The 20,106-nt window shown below is 32.5% G+C and overlaps 1 protein-coding gene and 1 pseudogene across 3 annotated transcripts; both read right to left on the minus strand.

Annotated features, from left to right (window-relative positions):
* Positions 1–39: 39 nt before the first annotated feature.
* Positions 40–2,913, minus strand: LOC142519029 (uncharacterized). 3 transcript variants are annotated; one of them, XM_075621917.1, is made up of 7 exons: positions 2,623–2,913; positions 2,365–2,449; positions 2,158–2,207; positions 1,311–1,577; positions 951–1,187; positions 596–813; positions 40–474 (listed from the first exon to the last, which is right to left on the minus strand). In XM_075621917.1, exons 4-7 carry the CDS (start codon positions 1,560–1,562, stop codon positions 213–215), a joined length of 969 nt encoding a protein of 322 aa, XP_075478032.1. In that variant the 5' UTR covers positions 1,563–1,577; positions 2,158–2,207; positions 2,365–2,449; positions 2,623–2,913; the 3' UTR covers positions 40–212. The 3 variants fall into 3 exon arrangements, with proteins under 3 accessions (XP_075478032.1, XP_075478033.1, XP_075478031.1); XM_075621918.1 differs by lacking the exon at positions 2,158–2,207 and having other exon boundaries at positions 1,311–1,593; XM_075621916.1 differs by lacking the exon at positions 2,158–2,207 and having other exon boundaries at positions 2,623–2,912.
* Positions 2,914–15,644: 12,731 nt separating this feature from the next.
* LOC142519602 (proteasome subunit beta type-7-A-like) lies at positions 15,645–16,212 on the minus strand (annotated as a pseudogene).
* Between the last annotated feature and the right edge of the window lie 3,894 nt (positions 16,213–20,106).

Below are 20,106 nucleotides of genomic sequence, written 5' to 3' on the forward strand. Positions count from 1 at the left end.
AATGTACAGAGAATTTGGGCTAGAAAATGGGAATTCCGATGAAATATGTCACAGACTCACAGATTTGGGACTAGTAATAAAGTTTTTATTCAGTCTAATCCTTTCATGTTAGTACATTGTTCTATGCATATTTAGACACAATAGAAAGGGATAATAACAGGCCCCTTTCATACTTAAATCATTTACAAAAAGAGATCTACACTGAGCCGAAGTTACGGTACAGACGCTACAAAACTAAGATTATGTTTTTCAACTGTAATATTATTAAGCTCAAATCTGCTATCTATAATGGCAGAGCATTGGCTGTTTGACTCCACCGTTCCAAGATCTTTCAATGTTCTTTTAGCATAGACGGTGAAACCAATGGCCGCGATTATTGCAACCATGAAAGAAATAACATTATGAATCACCTCCACTGGAGTAAGGTGATGGTTGCCATACTGGACATCTGTTAGGGTCCTTATAAGCCGGCCACTGCAAGAAATAGCCCCAAAACGTATATACAAAGATCCGTGTCAAAAAATTGAAATACGAAGAAAAGAAACAGTTGCACACCATTTTCAGGAAAAAGGAACGAATTTAAAGGTGATATGACCTGTAGATGTAAAGGAAGGCTTCGGGAATCATTCCAGCAATTGATCCGCAGAAATAAGGCCAGCATCTCATACTTGTTACCACTACCGCGTAATTGAATATTGTGTATGGAAAGGGCGAAATCCTAAAAAGAGCAACAACTTTAAATTGATGAAACCAACTTCCTTCTCCAACCAATCTCATCATGGCAGCCTTTTTAGGCCATCTATTCAACCATTGCTGCAGATGCATCAAGAGAACGAAGAATTTGAGTAGAACGGCGTATAATGAAAGGTCAGGATAAAAAAACCAAAGCCTATATATTATGGATACAGGCATATAACAAGAAACAAAAGCGGAAGCTGACTATTTCTTACATGAATTCTGGCACGAAATAATAAACCGATTAAGTACGGTAGGATCATTCCTATGGTTGTTCCAACCATGATTATGACAAATCCGAAGCCATATCCAAAAAACATCCCAGCTAGCCACATGGAAGGACCAGAGGGAATTAAAAACACAGGGAACAGAGCCAAAGAAGCTACGAGTACAAGTGCAAGAACTGGACGACCAAATGCAGTGGCTTCCCATCGAAAGATTGGAAAAAGAACCTAGCAAAATAATTGAAATACAGATCAAGATACACAAGAAGTCGTATTTCTATAAAGATCGAGTATAAAAGTAAATAAACTGGAAAAAATATGCACTTGAAGACAAATAAAACAGCCAGTAACCTTCTGTATAAGAAAGGGCATTCCCCATTTTAAGAAAACAAGGAGAGTAATTATCAAGATTGAACACCATACTGCTGCCTTGATCCACCACAAAAGAGATTTTTTCCCCGATTGTGTTTCAGATTCAAAAGTATTTGCTTCAGGTATCCTTATTTCGTTGGCTATAACGAACTTTCTATACCCACTGCTGTCCCTCACTAGGCTGCTGGCATGTTTTGTGTCCAACTCTTGGTTTGAATGTGGAATATTCATCGAGACACCTGATGTCTGCAAATACGAAAAACTGGGAAAAAGTGTTAAAACTGCTATGAGGTAGAGAAGTTATCACATCAGCACATTAAGGCATATGCATCTAAGCAAAGAATAAAATCTGGCCGCAACAATATCTCCTAAATTACAAGTACACTAAGATGGCACACAAATTCTTATTTTGAAACATCATAATTGTCCCAGGACTACACATAGCACATCTTCGACATCTTGGATTGAATAAATTTCGCAACGTGGTGACAAATACAAAGTAGTTACGAACAGGTTGTAGCTGCATTTGCAAGTTGGTGGTGGTGTGTGGTCAAATTATACTGGCCAAGTTCTAAAAAGCGTGACTAAGTGCACAATCCAGCTTCAATCAGTGGGTTTTGTAGGCAAATTTTATTATAATTTTAATTATATCAAGTAATTAATAATTTAATTATAAATAATCCTTAATATTTTAAGAATAAATTCACAAATTTTCAAGAGTTTGAGACATTTATTTCAATGTATTTACCTCACACTTTTTAGAACACATAATGTGAAAAGAAACCACCAAGGGAATACCAATAATTCATTTAGATTGAAACCTGACCTGCTACACACTCTTGTGCTAATGATGAAAGCTAAATAAAACCATTGAGCCTGAATCGGAAGTCACAAGAAGAACAAATACATCAATAACTCAAGCATATATCATCCATTCTATTCTTAAAAGTATTCACCAAACCTCTGATAAAAAAAAAAAAAAGAAGATAAAGATAAATAATAATAACAATAAAAAGATTTAAAACACATTTACCTTCCGCAGATCAAAGGTGTGTACGTGCTCAACTTCAAAAGGCTCCAACTTCCCTTCTTTGATGTTTAAACAAATTATACACGAACTGAAAGAACAGATTGGGATGGAATATATAAATAATGAAACAAAAAGAAAAGAAAAGTTGAACGAGGATAACAGGAAAGAGTAAGCCTCACACTTCAACACAGAATGGGTAAAAATAAAACAAAAATAACAATAATAAACAGTGCCCGAAACTCAAAGAAAATGGGAACTCGCCTGATCACCACCCTAGTTCTTCACCCGCCACTAGGAGCTGACTTGTTGGGTTTGTTATATTTTTCCTCTCCTTATACTTTATTCTTCTCAGTCTGATTAATATCGAACCATTAGATAAGTGAAAATCTTGCTTTGTGGATTTCATAATTACACGAGGAAAATGAAATTTCGAGGTGGACAGAGTAGGCTCCTTTCGAGCCAAGAAAATGGGATTTGTAGGTGGCGTGTGTTGTTGGATTTCACTCCATTTTTTCTGGCAGTTGTTTTATGCATCTCAAAATTTTATGTAACCACACAGGCCTATAGGTACTAATTCTGATATTCGATTAGAAATTGCTTTCTTGTTTTAAGCTAAGTGAGTACGACGTGTCTCCTACAGGCCACTAGAAAAATAAGCAGAGGGTGTGAGTTCAAAACTCTCTGGATCACAAATAATCCAACCTTATATGGTTCAAAATGTACTCAAACTCTCGGACAGTCATCTCTCAAGATTAGCCAAAAAATGTCAATTTTCCACTCAAACTTTCTAGCTATCCTCGGCCATGAATTTCCTGCCATTTTTCGACCTTTTAAATGTATGCACAATAAATTCATTTTTCTAAAAAAAATGTATACTCGTTAAATACATGGGTATATTATTAATGCATTATATTTTTTAGAAAACGAAATACTTTACTTTGAGTACTTCTCGTGTGAGAAGAATTGACTAGATCTATACATACAGTAAAAGGTAATGTTTTTGACATAAAAATTAAATTTTTTTATGAGACAGTCTCACGTGAATTTTTGTGATAGTTACCGAGAAAATAATTGAATTTTGATTACATAAAACTGTACTATATTTTATATTTAATTATAATAATTTTATCTTTAATTTATTTAAACTAATGTTGTTATTTTAACAATTTTACCATCCACACTAATTTCTTGATATGAAGAAACAACAAAAAAAATAAAAAACGAGAAACTCGTTCTCCCAAATGGACCCCCTTTTACCAATTTCAAGTGGAGTAGGTCTCTTGTGAGACGGTCTCACGAATCTTTATCTGTGAGACGGGTCAACCTTATCGATATTCACAATAAAAAGTAATACTCTTAGCATAAAAAATAATATTTTTTCATGGATGACTCAAATAAGAGATCTGTCTCACAAAATACGACCCGTGAGATCATCTCACACAAGTTTTTATCTTTCAAGTGTTAATTTCCACATATCTAGTAGCCAATCAAAGGTTTTTAATTTCCACTTAAAAAAGCAGAGCTACAGATGAAATATAAAATGTAAACAAAAAATAAAACGTAATAAAAATACGTGCTTCTCAGATGACTTTCCTTTTTGAACAATCTTTGAGATTATGCTTGTTTATTTATTTATTTTTTAAATAACAGCTTTCTATATTTACCAATTTATCTCACAATTACTATTTTTAATAGAAAATTTTTAAATTTAATCAAAATCCTAATGTTTTAAATATAAAGTAAAATATTCTTCGATTTTTTCTATTTTATTTAGCAAGATATCCTTAATTTTCCAACAAATGATTTGATCTACATAAAACTATAAAGATAATAGAATAAAAAATTCGTAAAATTTGTCATACATACACTTCACTACTATGCTGCCACTATATATTTTGTTATTTTTTTGAATGAACTGTATTACTTGCCAACATAACACTTCAGGAAAAAAATACAAATGGATGGATTGACAAAGCAGATCTTTTCTTAATTTTTTTTTTTATCACTTCAGTTGTATACATAATTGTTTGGCCTATAAATTAATTTGGCATATTAATTTATTATTTAATCCATTAAGTATTTTAATGATGTGCCCAAGTGAATTAAAGTCCAAAAAGGTTGCGGGAAAGACTACTCAACTATGGGAACAAAGTGGAGAAGGACAAAACAAGATCAGCAGATCAAAGCATTTGCAAGGAAGTGGAAGAATGCCAGTTGATGTTACTATTAGTGGGGCAAGTGGTAACTGGAGGAATCAGTCCTTTAAAGGGCAAAAACAATACAGAAACAAGACAACAATCAACAAACAATCAGAGCAAATCTCTGCAATTTCAGCCTACAATTTTAGCTCCAATATGCAAATTTCTAGTTTTTAGTTCTAGTCTAATATTTAACATAACTAAAACATATGACTCTGATCTTGATCTTTATCATTGACTCCAAAGCATTTCTTGATCTTTCTAGTCGAATTATTCTCTGTTCTTGTCTGGGAACGAGTGTAAGGGTTGAGTATTTTGTGAAACACGTTCAGCAAATGGAGGCTGATTGAGTAAAACAGATCATAAAAGAAAGAGATCTAAATTAAATCTTTTAAAACAATAGCCCACTTCAAGAAAACAAATGTGCAAAACTTTTATCAAAATATATACAAGTAAGCCCACTAAGTACGGAATTCAGTTAACTTGCAGAATTGTATGCGACATATTGCACTGTCAAATCGATTTGAAATTTTGTCAAAAAAGTTACGAGGAAGTGAATTAATTTGTGAATGGTGAAAATCGACATCTGTGGTCATTTGAAGCAGTGTCTGACGAAGAACAACAACTGTTGCTTTCTTGCATATATTCTATGCAGTTTTCTTGAGGAGTCAGTGGTGGAATTCTAACCGTTGGATTGTGCTGAATTTTGGATATGACATTCAAAAAGTAACTTGGTATATTATGAACCGCGTAGATTGGATTCCAAGCTCTATTGCGATTTAGAAAGGTTCTGTACAATGACCTTCTACTTGTTGCTGAAATGCTTGAAATAGGAAGAACTTTCTGCAGCGTGTCACATGTTGTTTGCTTCTTTTTACAGGAAAATAAGACTGGTTTGAGAATTTTTTTGTTTTGATTTATTCAGGGTTTGAGAGTGTTATTTATATGTGTAGTTTCCTTCTTAATTTTGGCAGAAAATCGTGTTATTCATGGCCATTAAATCATTTCATAATTGGAGAAGAATATCTTCCATAATTTGATGCAAATCATTTAATGATTGGAGAAAATATATATCACAATTCAATCCAAATCTTACCATAATTTCAAAAACTTGAGCACCAAGTTTAGGGTTTTCGACTGCAAATTTAATCTCTTCTTGGGCTAAAACCAATCAATTCCATGTGCTTGAATTTGTATCTTTTGAAAATGTGAACATATGGTGAGATAAAATTCGAGTTTCATGGGCTGAAATTTTTTATTTTAAATGTTAAGAAAGAAGCTGAAATTTTTTTTGTCGGTTCGGAATTTCGGGTTTTCGTATCCTTCCCTCTTTAGTGAAAGTTTCGTTGAAGCTGAAATTTTTGTCGATTCAGAATTTCGGGTTCTCGTATCCCTCCCTCTTTAATGGAAGTTTCGTTCTCGAAACTTTGGTTTACTTGGTCTTCAAATAAAGGCAAAAACTTGTGTGAGACGGTCTCACGGGTCGTATTTTGTTAGACATATATCTTATTTTGGTCATTAATAAAAAAATATTCTTTTTTATGCTAAGAATATTACTTTTATTGTGAATATCGGTAGGATTGACCGGTCTCACAGATAAAGATTTGTGAGACCGTCTCACAAGAGACCTACTCTCAAATAAATAAGGATACTACTTGTGCGTTTTGTCTTTACTTTCAAAGTATCTTTTCTTTGTGTGTGGTTAAAAGTTTTAACTTAAAACACTGTACTTTTAGTGTATGTAATGGTTCATTGATCAGGAAGGATGCTTGACAGAATTCAGTAATCGAACGGGATTGTCCATATAGAACAGTCAACTTGTTCAGACTATAATTCATGCAGATAAATAGGATATGTGCATAATTTGTGAGTTGCTTTTGTTAAGTCAAATGATTTTACTAATAATTCGTAAGGTTCGTATCTACATGGTAAGAATACCTTTGGACTAACCTCTGTCTTTTATTCTATTTAGTCAATTCTTGAATTTGTTCCTTAAGCTCTTTGAGTCCAACGAGTGTTACTTGATAAGGTGTCTTGGATATAGATACGACTCTTGGTGACAAGTCAATCCCATGTTTTATTTGTAATCAGAGATTGATTTCAATTCCTCAGGAAGGACATATAAATATATTCTTACCACTGGAATCTTTTCTATTCTGACTTAAGTTCCTTATTTTACATCTTTTATACTATGAAACAAATAGAAGGGATATTTGTTCATTGTCGAGCTCGACAATTTTATCAAGCCGAGTTTGAGTTTAAAGATATTAGGTTCGTAAGCTTGCAATTATGTTCGTGAGCTCGAGCTCGGCTTGTTTATGTGACCCGAGCTCGAGCTCGGCCAGTTTGTTGGGCTAGTTTATTGGCCGTGAATATAGCATTGGAAGACAACATGTATTGCTTATTTGTGTTGTCCAACGTTGAAATTTTAGTAAACGAGAAGACATAATACTATAAAATGAGAAGCATAATCCTTAAATTTTCATATATTAGTTTGTCTTTTAAATGAGAATGTTCAAAGAGCTTGAAACTGAGCTGGGTTAACGAGCTTGAAAACGATCCGAGCTCGAGTCAAATATGTTAAATATGATAAATGATCTATTAATTAACTGAGCTTGAGCTATTCACAAGTTTAGTAATTTTCAAAAAGACAAGCTCGAGCCTATGACAAAAGTTAGAATCGAGCTATATATATTTTATTCGAGCCTATGTAAAAATTAAATGCATTACATCCCTAAGTTACTTAATTTAAAAGTGAGGAGTATGTCTTCTATGAGATGATCTTACGGATTTTTATCTGTGAGACGGGTCGACCCTCTCCATACTTAGAATTAAAGAAATAATTTTCTCATAGAAAGTAGTATTTTTTTATGGATGAGATCGTTTAGGAAAACCGTCTTTCAAAATTGACACGTGAGATCATCTTATATGAGTTTATGTGAAAAGCGAAATACTCCATATTAAATAAGAACACTTAATATACAAGATGACTGTGAGGGATGCTTAGAAGATCGGATAAATCCGATCATTAATACAAAAGATTTAATTATTTTATTTAAAAAAATAATACTTACTTAATTTTTATACATAAGATTAAATAATATATCACTCCCTTGCATTTAATCAATATATATTTCAATCCCTAAAGTTTTATTTTTTAAATCATATTTGCACCTAAAGATTGTTTCAAGAGAGAACATGTGTGCCAAGGATCTTTGGTCTTAATGTTAAGGGAGAGACTCCAAGATCTTAGTCGTCTTGAGTTTAAATGCCACCGAATGTATGACATGTCACATATTTATTTAGTTAGGTTAGGTTAGATAAATAATTAAATAAATAAATTTAGAATTGTTGGTTAATAAAAAAGAAATTTATATAAAATTTGTCAAATCCACGTATACACAAATGAGATTGATATTCAAATATTACTTCTTTAATCTTTAAAATACTAAATAATTTGAAAACATTGAAAGGCAGTGCATTATCTATATTATTTTATTAAAGTTGAAAGGCTTGGAATTATTAATTTTGGTGTCACAATATATTTTTTATAAAACAAAAATATCATTATTTCTCAAATTACAAAATATTCTATTTTTATCTAAAATAAAATATCATTAAACTTATTTTACTAAATGAGTAGGTCTCTTATGAGACGCTCTCACAAATCTTTATCTGTGAGACGGGTCAATCATACCGATATTCATAATAAAAAGTAATAATCTTAGGCTACGTTTGGTTGGAAGGATAAAATAAACTAATGATTAGTATGTAAATGATAAAAAAAATGATTGTGATAGAAAAGTAATATATGATGTAAAATAATATTATGTTTGGTATGATTTTTAAGTATGAGATAATTTTGAATTTTTTGATGAAATGACGAAATTGCCCTTTTTTTTATTTTTTTTCTTTACTCCGGCGACGGCAGGCGGTGGTCTGGCGATGGCCCGACGACGGAGGTGGTCTGACGGCCGGCGGCGGTCCGACGGGCGGCGGCAAGTCGGTGGTCGGCCGGAATCGTCTGGCGGTGCTCGACTGGAATCGGCGACGATTGTCGGCCGGAATCGGCGGCGACGGCGGCGGTGGGCGGTTCCTGACGGCGGCGATGGGCGGTGGGCGGTCGGTGGAATGAAGTGGTAGTGAGTTTGGATTTAGGAGAAGGGTAAAATTGGAAAAACAGGATGGATTAAGAGTGTGATAAATAATCCTAGTGGGTGAGGAGGTATTATTTTAACCTATCCTAATATAACCTAATCATTCATAGGAGGGATTGACATGGTTAAATAAAAAACGTACCAAACAGGTGATTAGGTGGGTTAAAAAAAAAATAAACCCACCTAATCCTACAAACCAAACGCAACGTTAACATAAAAAGTAATACTTTTTTATGGATGACCCAAATAAGAGATTTGTCTCACAAAATACGATCTGTGAGATCGTTTCACACGAGTTTTTGTCTTACTTAAATTGCATCTTATCTATATCTGCGGTATTCTAATAAAATATTTCTTTATTTTTATTTATATTTTTGAAATTTCAAATTAAATAATCGTATCACTCATAATATAAAAATAAATATTATAAAAAAATATTTTTAAAAATTTAAATTTTTATATATTATCTCAAAATTCAAAAAAAAAAAAAAATTTGTTCAACAAATTTTTTTTAATATGTATGTATACATCACGTGCAAAAAAGACAATTACACATTGTGAAGTCGATGTGTCGACGTACCAACCCTGAAAGCAGTATCCTCAATTTATCTTCCTGTTTTTTTTTTTTTTTTTTTTTTGGGTGGGGGGGTGGGGAAAGGTGGATCCAATGAAGAATATTTGCACGGGGACCGACAGGGCTTTGGCTCTTTTTAATTGCAAAAACATTAATTAGGACCGATAATATAAGTTGTAATATATATTTTATAATTGATCTAATGTCTGGTATGTTTGTAAAAAAATATTTATTTTTGCAAAATGTTTTTACTCATTCACTTTGCATATATTTTAAATATTTTATAAAATGTTTAATTAGTTTGTACGAAGGATTATTTTGAGTTGTTTTCGTTTGGTTTACAAACCAAACTCTATTTAATTCAATGATGTTCAATATTTCAAGAACCGAGCTATTGTCGCTCAATGATTATCCCCGAATTGATTCTAACAAATGGTATCAGAGACGGTTTTTCTTGAAAGAGTATTCGAAACTGATTTTTAGTTTTAAAATTCGTTTTTGATATTTCGCGACACATATATGCAAAGTTTCAATTTTCGGACTTGCTGTGACCATGGGAAAAATGGCATAACTCTTTGCTCGAGTGTCGAATTGACAACCCGTTTTTTGCATTGTAAACTAGACTAACAAACGATTGTAGCGATATAAAATTTGTAGCCTGCTAATGCAAGAGGAAAAGCAGTTTATTCATTCAATTCAGACCATAAGTGATGCTGTAGAAAATGAGCTATTGAGAAAATTGATTAATTATCCCTCCTCTTTATAAATTTAAAAATTCCAGAGATATAGGGAGAGAACTCATTTTAAATATTGAGGGTGAGAAAAAAATTGTACATAATTTGTTTTGAAAATATGGCTTTTGATTCATTCAAAAAAGGAGAGAAATATGTTAGTTGAAATATTTAGTTATCCAAGTTTTGTGATCTTAAAAAAGGGAGATTGTTGGGTTTAGAAACTCTAACAATCTTGATTTTGAAGATAACAACACTTGTTATTGTATTTCTAGCGTATTTACTCAAGTGTAAAGTTGTTAACTCAAGATAGAAGCTGAAACTCGAATTTTGCCAAACTGAAAATATGACAAGCTTCGATATTTTGATGATATATCATAGCTCCTTAATCCAAATGACCAACTTCAACAAAAAATTAATAGAAAACTTAATTTTGGACAAGTCATATTTTACATCAGTTGGGATAATCGGATGTTATCTAGGCAAACTGATGATTGTAAAACCAAACTGATTGCACGAAAACAACAATCAGTTGAGTATGATCAGTTGCGGTATTTGGTCAGCCTGATCAGCTCGATTATCTAAATGAAACGATACAGTATGTATTACAAAGCTAAGATGGTGATCTACAAATCATATGCACAGGTCAAAGTCTGAATCGAAATGTAAGATGCTGATAAATAATGATGCATCTACTGGTTCTGCATAGGCTGATATCAGCAAGGTTGATTTCATCATACCTCATCAGTTTGGTTTGGTTGAGCAGGTTCAGTTGAGCAAGTCCATCGAGCAGGTTCAGTTGATCATTTGAGCAGACCAGAACTAAATAAGTTGACCAGTTGAGCAGAGCCCAAACTGAACCAGTTGACCAGGAGCAAAACTGAATGACTAGTTGAGGCTCGGAAAAATGTCCTAGCAAGGCAGAATTGACCGTTTCAATATCAGAAACAGTACAAAAACTTTTGAAATGATCATATTCTTGTATCTAACATATATATAATTGTTGGAGCCTGTAAATACATCTTGAAGATCAAATACAGGATTGGAAGGGGATTCAAAGCATTGATAGTTAGCATGAAGAAATCTGCTAGTTGAGAGCAGAAATCTTGTGTGAGGAACATTTGAGATGTACACTGTAAAGGATAAATTCCTTATACACAATCATTCACACATACACAAAAGAGTTGAATTTCAAAGATTAGATGAGCGAGTTTTCATACAAAGGCGTAAAATAATGTGTTTGTAGTCTTTGCATATGATACGTTAAGCAATATGCTGATTGTGAGATGCTGCCTGCAATCTTAAGTGCTTGGAGTTCTAGTTGAGTGCTGCCCTTCTGGATCGGGTTTGTACAAAGAGTTGTATGAATCAAAGTCTTCTAGTGAATCATTCCAAAGGAGAAGAAGATGTGACATAGGAGTTGTTAATCTCCGAACACCAATAAATAAATACGTGTCTTTTTATTTGTTGCATTTACTTATCATTTCCTTTGCTTTAAAGATGCATTGTTTTATGTGTTCTTCAAATATCAAAATATTGCATATCAAGTGTGATAGGATCGGCTTGGAAAACAACATGGATGTTTTAAACACCAATATTCTCAATAAGATGAAATAGCTCGTGTTCTAAGAATGTAAACACTGATGAATTAAATCGAGTTAAGTGTTTACACCAAGCGAAAATAGTTAAAATAATCTTTCGTGAAGAAAACCAAAAACACTAAGCGAAGATCAGTCGTAGCATGTATGAGTTCAGTTTCATGATGAGAACTGAACTGATATCAGCTGAACTGATCAAATCAGTTTTAATACAGTTGTAAACAAGTAAATACACGGGGGTTTGTTTATGGATTTTTTCAGAGATTTCAAATGCTCCTACGTCACCCCTTCTTCTCCTTGGGAAGGATTCACTACAAGACTTTGATTTATATAAAACTTTGTACAAACCCACTCTAGAAGGGTAACACCTGACTAGAACTCCTAGCACTCAAGATTGCAGACAGCACCTTGCAATCTGCATAATATATAACGTCTTTATGTCAAGGCTGCAAACACATTGTTTTAGGTCTTTGTGTGAAAATTCACTCAACTGAATGTATCTTTCTGTATATGTGAGTGTTTGTGTGTGCGTGTGTGAGAACTGATATATGAATATGAAGGACCGTTTGCAGAGCACCTTGAGGTGCTTCAAAAAAAATATTCTCCAAGAACTGCAGTATCTCGTGTTATAAGAATGTATACACCGATGAATTAGATCGAGTTTGGTATAGAACAAAGCGGAAAACACTCGAAATAATCCTTCATTAATAAATCATCATATATTTTGTATATCATGTGTAACTGAATAACTGAAAAATGGTAGATTAATTTTTGCATTCATCAGTTCAGTTATGGTGAGAACTGAACCGACGGATGCTCTTACTGATCCAAACAGTTTGAAAACAATAGTTAAACAATTAAATACACAATATATGTTTATAGATGTTCGCAGACTTCAACTGCTCCTACGTCACCCTTTCTACCACCTCGGGTAGGATTCACTAAAAGACTTTGATTAATTACAGCAAGTGTAATAACCCACCCAGCTTAGGACTTACCCACTGCCTAACTGAACTCCTAGACTAGACTGAAGGCAGCACCTTCCAGTCAACACTTATTTAACGTGTATGTGAGAAAGACTACATACACAAGTTTATTGTCTTTGTGCAAGACTGTATTTGAGTGTGGTGTGTGTGTGTGAGAACTGATATCTGAAAATTACCCGAAAGTGTTCTCACACACTGAGAGAAATATGCTTCTAAACTAAGCTAATAAGTAAATAAGCGTGTCCTTTCTTTTTATCTTCACACACTCTAGTATGTGCTATATATATCTCTCTTTGCTGATGATCTTGAGCTTGTATATATAGAGGCATTGAGACCGTACTTCAAGACTCATCACATGTGATCCTTGCAGCTTTGAGTGTGTTCTTTGGTATATGTGTCTTGACTTTTCTTACATGCCTTCAGGAATCTCTTGACTTTAATATTTGCTGCAGCGTCCATTATTGTACATTTGATCGTACAGAAGTTTGTATCATTGTCCGTAGTTGGAATCCACTAAGATAAGCTTGTCTTGATCTGCAACTGAATGATTCCTAACTGATGTTCCTAACTGGTCATCTGAACTGATCCTCAGTTGGGCTGGTGAAATTAGTTGAATCGTCAGTTGAATCGATTTCACTCTTTCAGTTGAACTGGTCAGTTGGGTTCTTCATCAGTTGAACTCTTCGTCAGCTGGCCGGGCTTCTGAAGATCTTCTGTTGAATCATCTATCAGCTGGACAATCAGTTGAACTGTTCTTTAATATGTCAGTTGAACTGGTTCAATTTGGTCGATCAGTTGGTGTTTTCAGTTTACTTCTCGATAGCTTCAGTTTTACCTCGCTTAACTGATCAGTTTGAACCCTGATCAGTTCCAGCCACCTGCGCACTAAAGTAAATCATTAGAAACAAAATAACAAGTTTCGTTACTATCAAAATCAAGATTGCGAACATGAAATGTTCCAACAGAATACAACACGAATGCGTTCTCACACACTGAGGGAATTGTGCTTCTAAATTAAGCTTATATCACTATGAAGTGTTCCCTTAAATCTGGGCTGATTGCTTCTTGTAAGCTGACATGCATTATGCGTGCCCTCTCTCATCTATGTTCATCCGCACTCTTCTCGTTGATGGTCTTGATCTTTTATGTATATATAGGGGCAATGTGAACGTACATCAAGACCCATCAATTATGTTCGTTGCAGTTTGAATCAGTTACTTGAAATATGTGTCTTGTACTTTCTGACAGCTATTCTGGAACATATTGACTTTATGCTCTGCTGCAACATTCATTATTATCCTTTGATTCGACAATTGTTGTTACCCTTGTGCAAAGCTGGAATCTTGCTACGATCTGGGAACTTTCTACTCCAAACTAATGCTCTGAACTGATCAGTTGAACTGGTCTTCGACTGGTCATGCGACTGGTAACTGGTCTGGTGAAATCAGTTGGCTCGTCAGCTGGACTGATTTCACTAATTCAATTGTACTGGTCAGCTGGGCTCTTCATCATTTGAACTCTTCATCAGCTGTATGGGCTTCTGGTCTTATGCTGAATCACCTATAAGCTGGACAATAAGCGTAACTGGTCTTTTAGACATCAGTTGGACTGCTTCAGTTTGGGCAATTAGTTGGCACTTTCAGTTTGCGTCTTGATAGCTTCAGTTTTGGCTCGTAAACTGATTAGTTCAAAGCATGATCCTTTTCAGCTTTCTGCGCACTTAGGTAAACTCGTTAGAAACAAAATATCAGTTTTGTTAACATCAAAATAAAGATTGCGAACATAAAATATTCCAACAGAATATTTGATAAAATGCTTCAACCAATTTTTTTACTAATTCAACTTGCATATATTTTAAATGCTTTACAAAAATTTTAATCGGTTTCTGCGAAGTGTCTTACGTTTGGTTTACAAACCAAATTCGATTTAATTCATTGATGTTCAATATTTCAAGAACCGATCTATTGTAGCTAAAAAATTATCCGTCGAATAGATTCTAACACCCTCAACTCTTTGAGAGAATTGTGGCAAAATTCATATTTGATTGTAGTTATTTGTAGAAGCCCATTTTTTTAAAAAATTAATAGATAAAAAATTTCTCATATTTGCATAAATAAGGTAAGGTTGAAAAAATTACACAAAAATAAGGTAGAGCTAAATAATACTCAAAAATAAAAAATAAAAAAAATCGTAAAATTTGTGTGGGATTGGAGCCCACCATAGCTCAAGGATGGCTACGCCCCTGATTTATTCTCGAAACAAAATCCGGAAAAATTCAAAGAATAAATAGTGGAAAAACTAGGATTTTGATTGTGCAAGTTGACATATTTTGGATTTTAGTCTTATAACTTACTTAAAGTTTGGCTTTCATCAATTAAATTTTTCTTTTTTTGGTTTTGGCTTTTGTTTTTGCCAAAATCACTAACTCCAACGAATACTGTTTATTTGACGTTGATGCTCTTCTACGCTACTCATTTGTTGATAATTAAACTTATTTTATATATGTTAAAATCTACCTAAGAAAAAAAAATTTCCTCTCATTTTGAATTACTGATTATCGTTCTGATTTATTTTTCTCTTTATTTTTTTCTTAAATAGATAAATTTTAATATATATAACATTGGCTTTATTTGCACCATATGAGCCTGTAATAGATAATCAGTGACAAATAAGATATTTGTTGGATTTAGGCTGTACTTGCAAATGCTTAAAAAAAGTTATTATGAACTTGTCTTTTAAAAATTTGCAAAATTTTGTAAGGAAGAATCCATAATCAAATTTTTTTAACTATTTGCAAACACTACTTTTTTGATTTCGGAAAAAAAGATTAAAAAAATATCCAAAATCCTAATTTTTCCAAAAACAGACAAGTTAATGAGAAAAAAAAATTCTAATATTATTATGCAGAGACTTTTTCTCGTGACAATCCAAAACAAGCTACAATTTTGTAAAATATAACCTAGCTAATATGATCAGGAAACAAATCAAGAAAGATGTGTAATTTAAAGAGGAACTAACTACTAACGATATAAAAACTGATCAATAGTTTCTCAAGTACTGGTTCTTCCCCTTTGTCATTACGTGGATATCCACATTATTTCCACTCCCCAAGTCATTCGACATGCCGCGAACCACGTCGGTACCAACTTCACACCTTCATCTCTACTCAGCCCTTAACGATACTTGGATTCTAAAACAGCTGTAGCAGCAAGGGAACCAGGACCCATGCTAGCGATTAGCAAAGGGCATAATCTAGTAGTAGTACTGTCAGTAGAACCATGAGGATGTATAACATGCAAGTGGTGGCCGATCACGTCCACTCCACCAAGCACCAAACCCTAATGTTGGTGGCTGAAAATGAGATTTCAAAAGCGCAAGGGCGGTATTAACCCTCGACTCGTGACCAATAAGAGAGAGATTTAGCATGCTAACCGTGTCAGTAGCATCCACGGAGTCAGCTACAATCCAACTGTAGATATTGGGAGCCATGAAATGAATCTTCACACAGTTCTTGTCGGAAAACATTGAGTTGGCTTGTGTGTCTGCTCCGAGAATTAATGACACCATCCTCGAATACTAGTGTTGGAAAGCTTAGTGAATGAAGCATTAAACAAGAAAGATACTAGAAAATTAAACCCAATGATTGAAAAAAAAATGTTTTTTCATGGACTAATGCTTCCAAGAGATGTCTGATAAACATATAAAAATATATATTTATTAAATATTTTGATAGTTTAACTTTTATTAAATATCTAAGTTTATAAGTTTTGTAACATTTTGTATAAAAATATATGTTGTTACATAATTATAATTATATTGTTTGTTATTTATACAGGTTCGGTAAAAAAAAACTTTAGCTTTGGAAATAGACATGAGATGATTCTTGAACTTATATAGAAATTTGATTTCAATGTCTACAATATTGATGAAAAGCATGAGATAAAAATATTCTCATAATCGGGATTAAGTAACAAGCGAAGGTTGTACCAATGTAATTACAGTTTGGCCATGCATGAGTATTTTGAATACCTCTCAAAATACGTACTTAGTAAAAGGACAAAATATTTTTCCACCAGAAAACACAATTATGTACAACTTTTGCTTTATCATGTGAAAGAATAAATTCGGATGAGAAGATTTTCAAATGTGGAGTGCAATATTGCGTAAATGTTTGAGCCATTCATATATGAAGATTAATTACACAAATTATTTGTACAAAATAACATTTTATTTGTTGTTGTCTCCTCAAATTTTTCTATAAATAGGGCTATATTGTGATGATTATAGATATCACTCATTCTATGAATCAAACTTTGAGTTCACAATTTTTCTCTCTTTATTTCTTCACTTAAATACATTTATCATGTTAATTACATATTCAAAGTTTTACATTTTCATCCGGAGTAGCTGATTTTCCAAAGTCGAGATGAAAATGTGAAACTCTTGGTATGTTAATAAAATTGTAAAAATATATTATTATATGTTTAATTAAATTAAAATTTTAGTTGAACATTATTAAACCCTATTTATAAGTGGGGGTTATGAATTATTGTTGCTATATGTTACACCAAATTATTGGTACCATTTAAATGTTGTTTAATATTATCAACCATTTAAAATAGTTACATTGATTTGTTATATATAAATAATATCATAATTTTAAATTATTGGTACTATTTGAAAGTTTGTTCGGTGTTACCAACCGTTTAAAGTTGGAACATAGATTTGATATTTACAAATATATTGTTTAATAAATATTTGACAACATTTAAAAGTTTTTGTTATAATATCATAATAAGAGAATAATATATAACAAAATATAAATAATGTGTATTAAATATATTGGAATAATTTTATCAAGTAGATTCCATTTGAATTTTATTAAAATCCCAAAAGTCGATCATCTAATCTCGACTGTGTAGTTTAAGATTTGAAAACATCATAATAATTATTAAAAAATAAAAATAATAACAGCAATATAATTTTAATTGATTTGTAATTTCTTTATATTCGCTCATTTCCCTGTGAAAATGACATTCGGACTTGCGAATTTATACTACTTATTAACAAACTACCTTGGGCGTACAACAATTGAGTTGTAACAAGTTTTAGGCGCCAGTTGTCGGAAAATATAATTTAATTCAAGTCTATTCGAATATATTTTTTATTATAGTATTTTTCTGAACTTTATTTTTAATTTTGTTTCTTTTGCATTTGTATGAGCATTCGGTCATGTTCACCTAATGGTCGACTTATTCGAAACAATCCCTTATTCTTACAAAACATGGAAGAATCAACCAACCAATTGGAAATGAACATGTAACATAATCTCAATTACATGATCATGATAGACGAAGAACATTTATAGATCATATGAATTCTACACAAACTAGTGCACTTTTTTGTCTAGTTTTTATCCCGAATGCATTTCATTTTAAGTTCAAACTTGATATTATCTAACTTTTACGTATTAGATTATGAAATTTTTTATATGTACTTACGAGAGTTTGAACAAGTGTGTAACATATATAATGATCTAAATTGTAGCATGAACACTATTAGGCTTAAGCTTCTTTTCTCTTTAAAATATAAAGCTAAAACTTGCCCACAAAATATTAGATCGGGATCCATTCGAACTTGGGATGAATTGCAACAACATTTTTTGAAAAAAAAATCATCTCATAGAACGAATTCTTTCAAAAAGAAATCATCACTTTCACTCAAAAATAAGGGAAAATTTTCTATGAGTGGTGGAATAGGTATAAAGAATTTTTTAATCTTTGCTCACATTATTATTTTGAAACTCGGAAAGTTTTTTCTCAATTTTATGAAGGATTGACACCTAAAGATAGAAAAATGGTTGAATTTATGTGTAATGTAACATCCAAAGACAAATATCCAAACAAAGCAATTGATTATCTCGAATCATTAGCTAAAAATGCTCAAAATTGGGACATTATATTGTAGGCACAATCGAGCCATCAAATAAGATTCAATCTCCAAAATCTAGTTGAGGTATGTACACCCTTAAGGATGAACATGATCTCCAAGCCAGATTTGCATCTTTAGTAAGAAAAGTTGACATGAAAAATAGTAGTCAACTAAAATTTGTACAATAAATTGTCACATTTGTGAAACTGTCGATCATTTCACAAAATATTGCACTACTTTGCTCTCTTTCAAAGAATGTCTATATGAACATGTCAATGTTTTGAACACTTTCATAAAGCCAAACTTCCACCATATTCTCAAAGTTGCAATCCTAGTTGGAGAAATCATCCAAATTTTAGTGGGATGAATGATAATGTTGCACAATCTTCACAACCACTTTTATAAAATCAACAAATTTTTCAAAATTTTTCATCTTATATTCCTCCATCTCTAAACAATTTGGAAGATATATTGCATTCTTTGATCGCAAATAAGGAGTCTATGAATGCTCAAACTGCCAAAACCATGACAGATTTGAAAAACACTCTTATTAGATTTACATCTCCACTTAACATTGATGAAAAAGGTAAATTAATTTCCTTCACAATCACAACCTAATCTCAAGGATCATTCTTCTCAAACTAGAACTTATGGAACTCAGCTGATAGATCAGGTAAAATATATTATTACTCTTCGTTGTGGAAAGGTTGTTGAGAAATCATTCCTGAACCTTTGAATATGATGACAAATCAACTTCAAAGGGTAATGAAGAAGTGGAACCTATGCCTTGCGAAGAGGATTTTCGGTCGAAAGTGTCACCATCATTCCCTCATGCATTGAAAAATATATATAAAAAAATAAAACATGAATTATGATATATATGTGATTTTTAATAATTAAAAGTCAATATTCTCTTATTAGATGCAATAAACAGGTACCATAATATGACAAATTTTTTGAAGACCCATGCACTGTGAAAAGAAAATTGAACAGCGTATAATGTAATTCCTGTAATTTTAGGTCGTCCATTTTTAGAAAATCTAATGCTTTGATAAATTGCATTAACGGAATATTGAAATTATCATTTGAGAATAGGGAATATGATCTTGGAGCTCAATGTTTTTAATATATGTAAGCAACAACGTGACAAAGGAGATGAAAATGAGGATGAAATCTTATTGAAACCCTTGTGGAAGAAGACATTTGTTCAATTACTACTTTAAGAGAAAATATTGAATTGATTTGGATGATTTTAAGGTGAATTCTATATTGATAAATTTATGCTTACCCAAAGATTGTGAGGGGAAGTCGTATAGTGGGTCAACGACATTCTTAAAGGAAAACCACATAAGAAGAATGATGAGATTCATCGTGAGTTGTCAAATTTTCATAAAGTCCTATAAATATCTCGAAATGTGGGAATGTCTTAAATTAAAAATATCATCTTAAAATAGGGCACAACATTGAATGAATAATAGTAATTCTAGATGTGTACGTCGAAAATATAATACCACGTAAAACTTGATATTTATTAAATAAGAAATCTAAATAATGAGAATCTGAGTTAACA

This window comes from Primulina tabacum, chromosome 11, assembly GCF_025594145.1.
Source record: "Primulina tabacum isolate GXHZ01 chromosome 11, ASM2559414v2, whole genome shotgun sequence".
In the NCBI taxonomy this organism is placed as follows: Eukaryota; Viridiplantae; Streptophyta; class Magnoliopsida; order Lamiales; family Gesneriaceae; genus Primulina; species Primulina tabacum.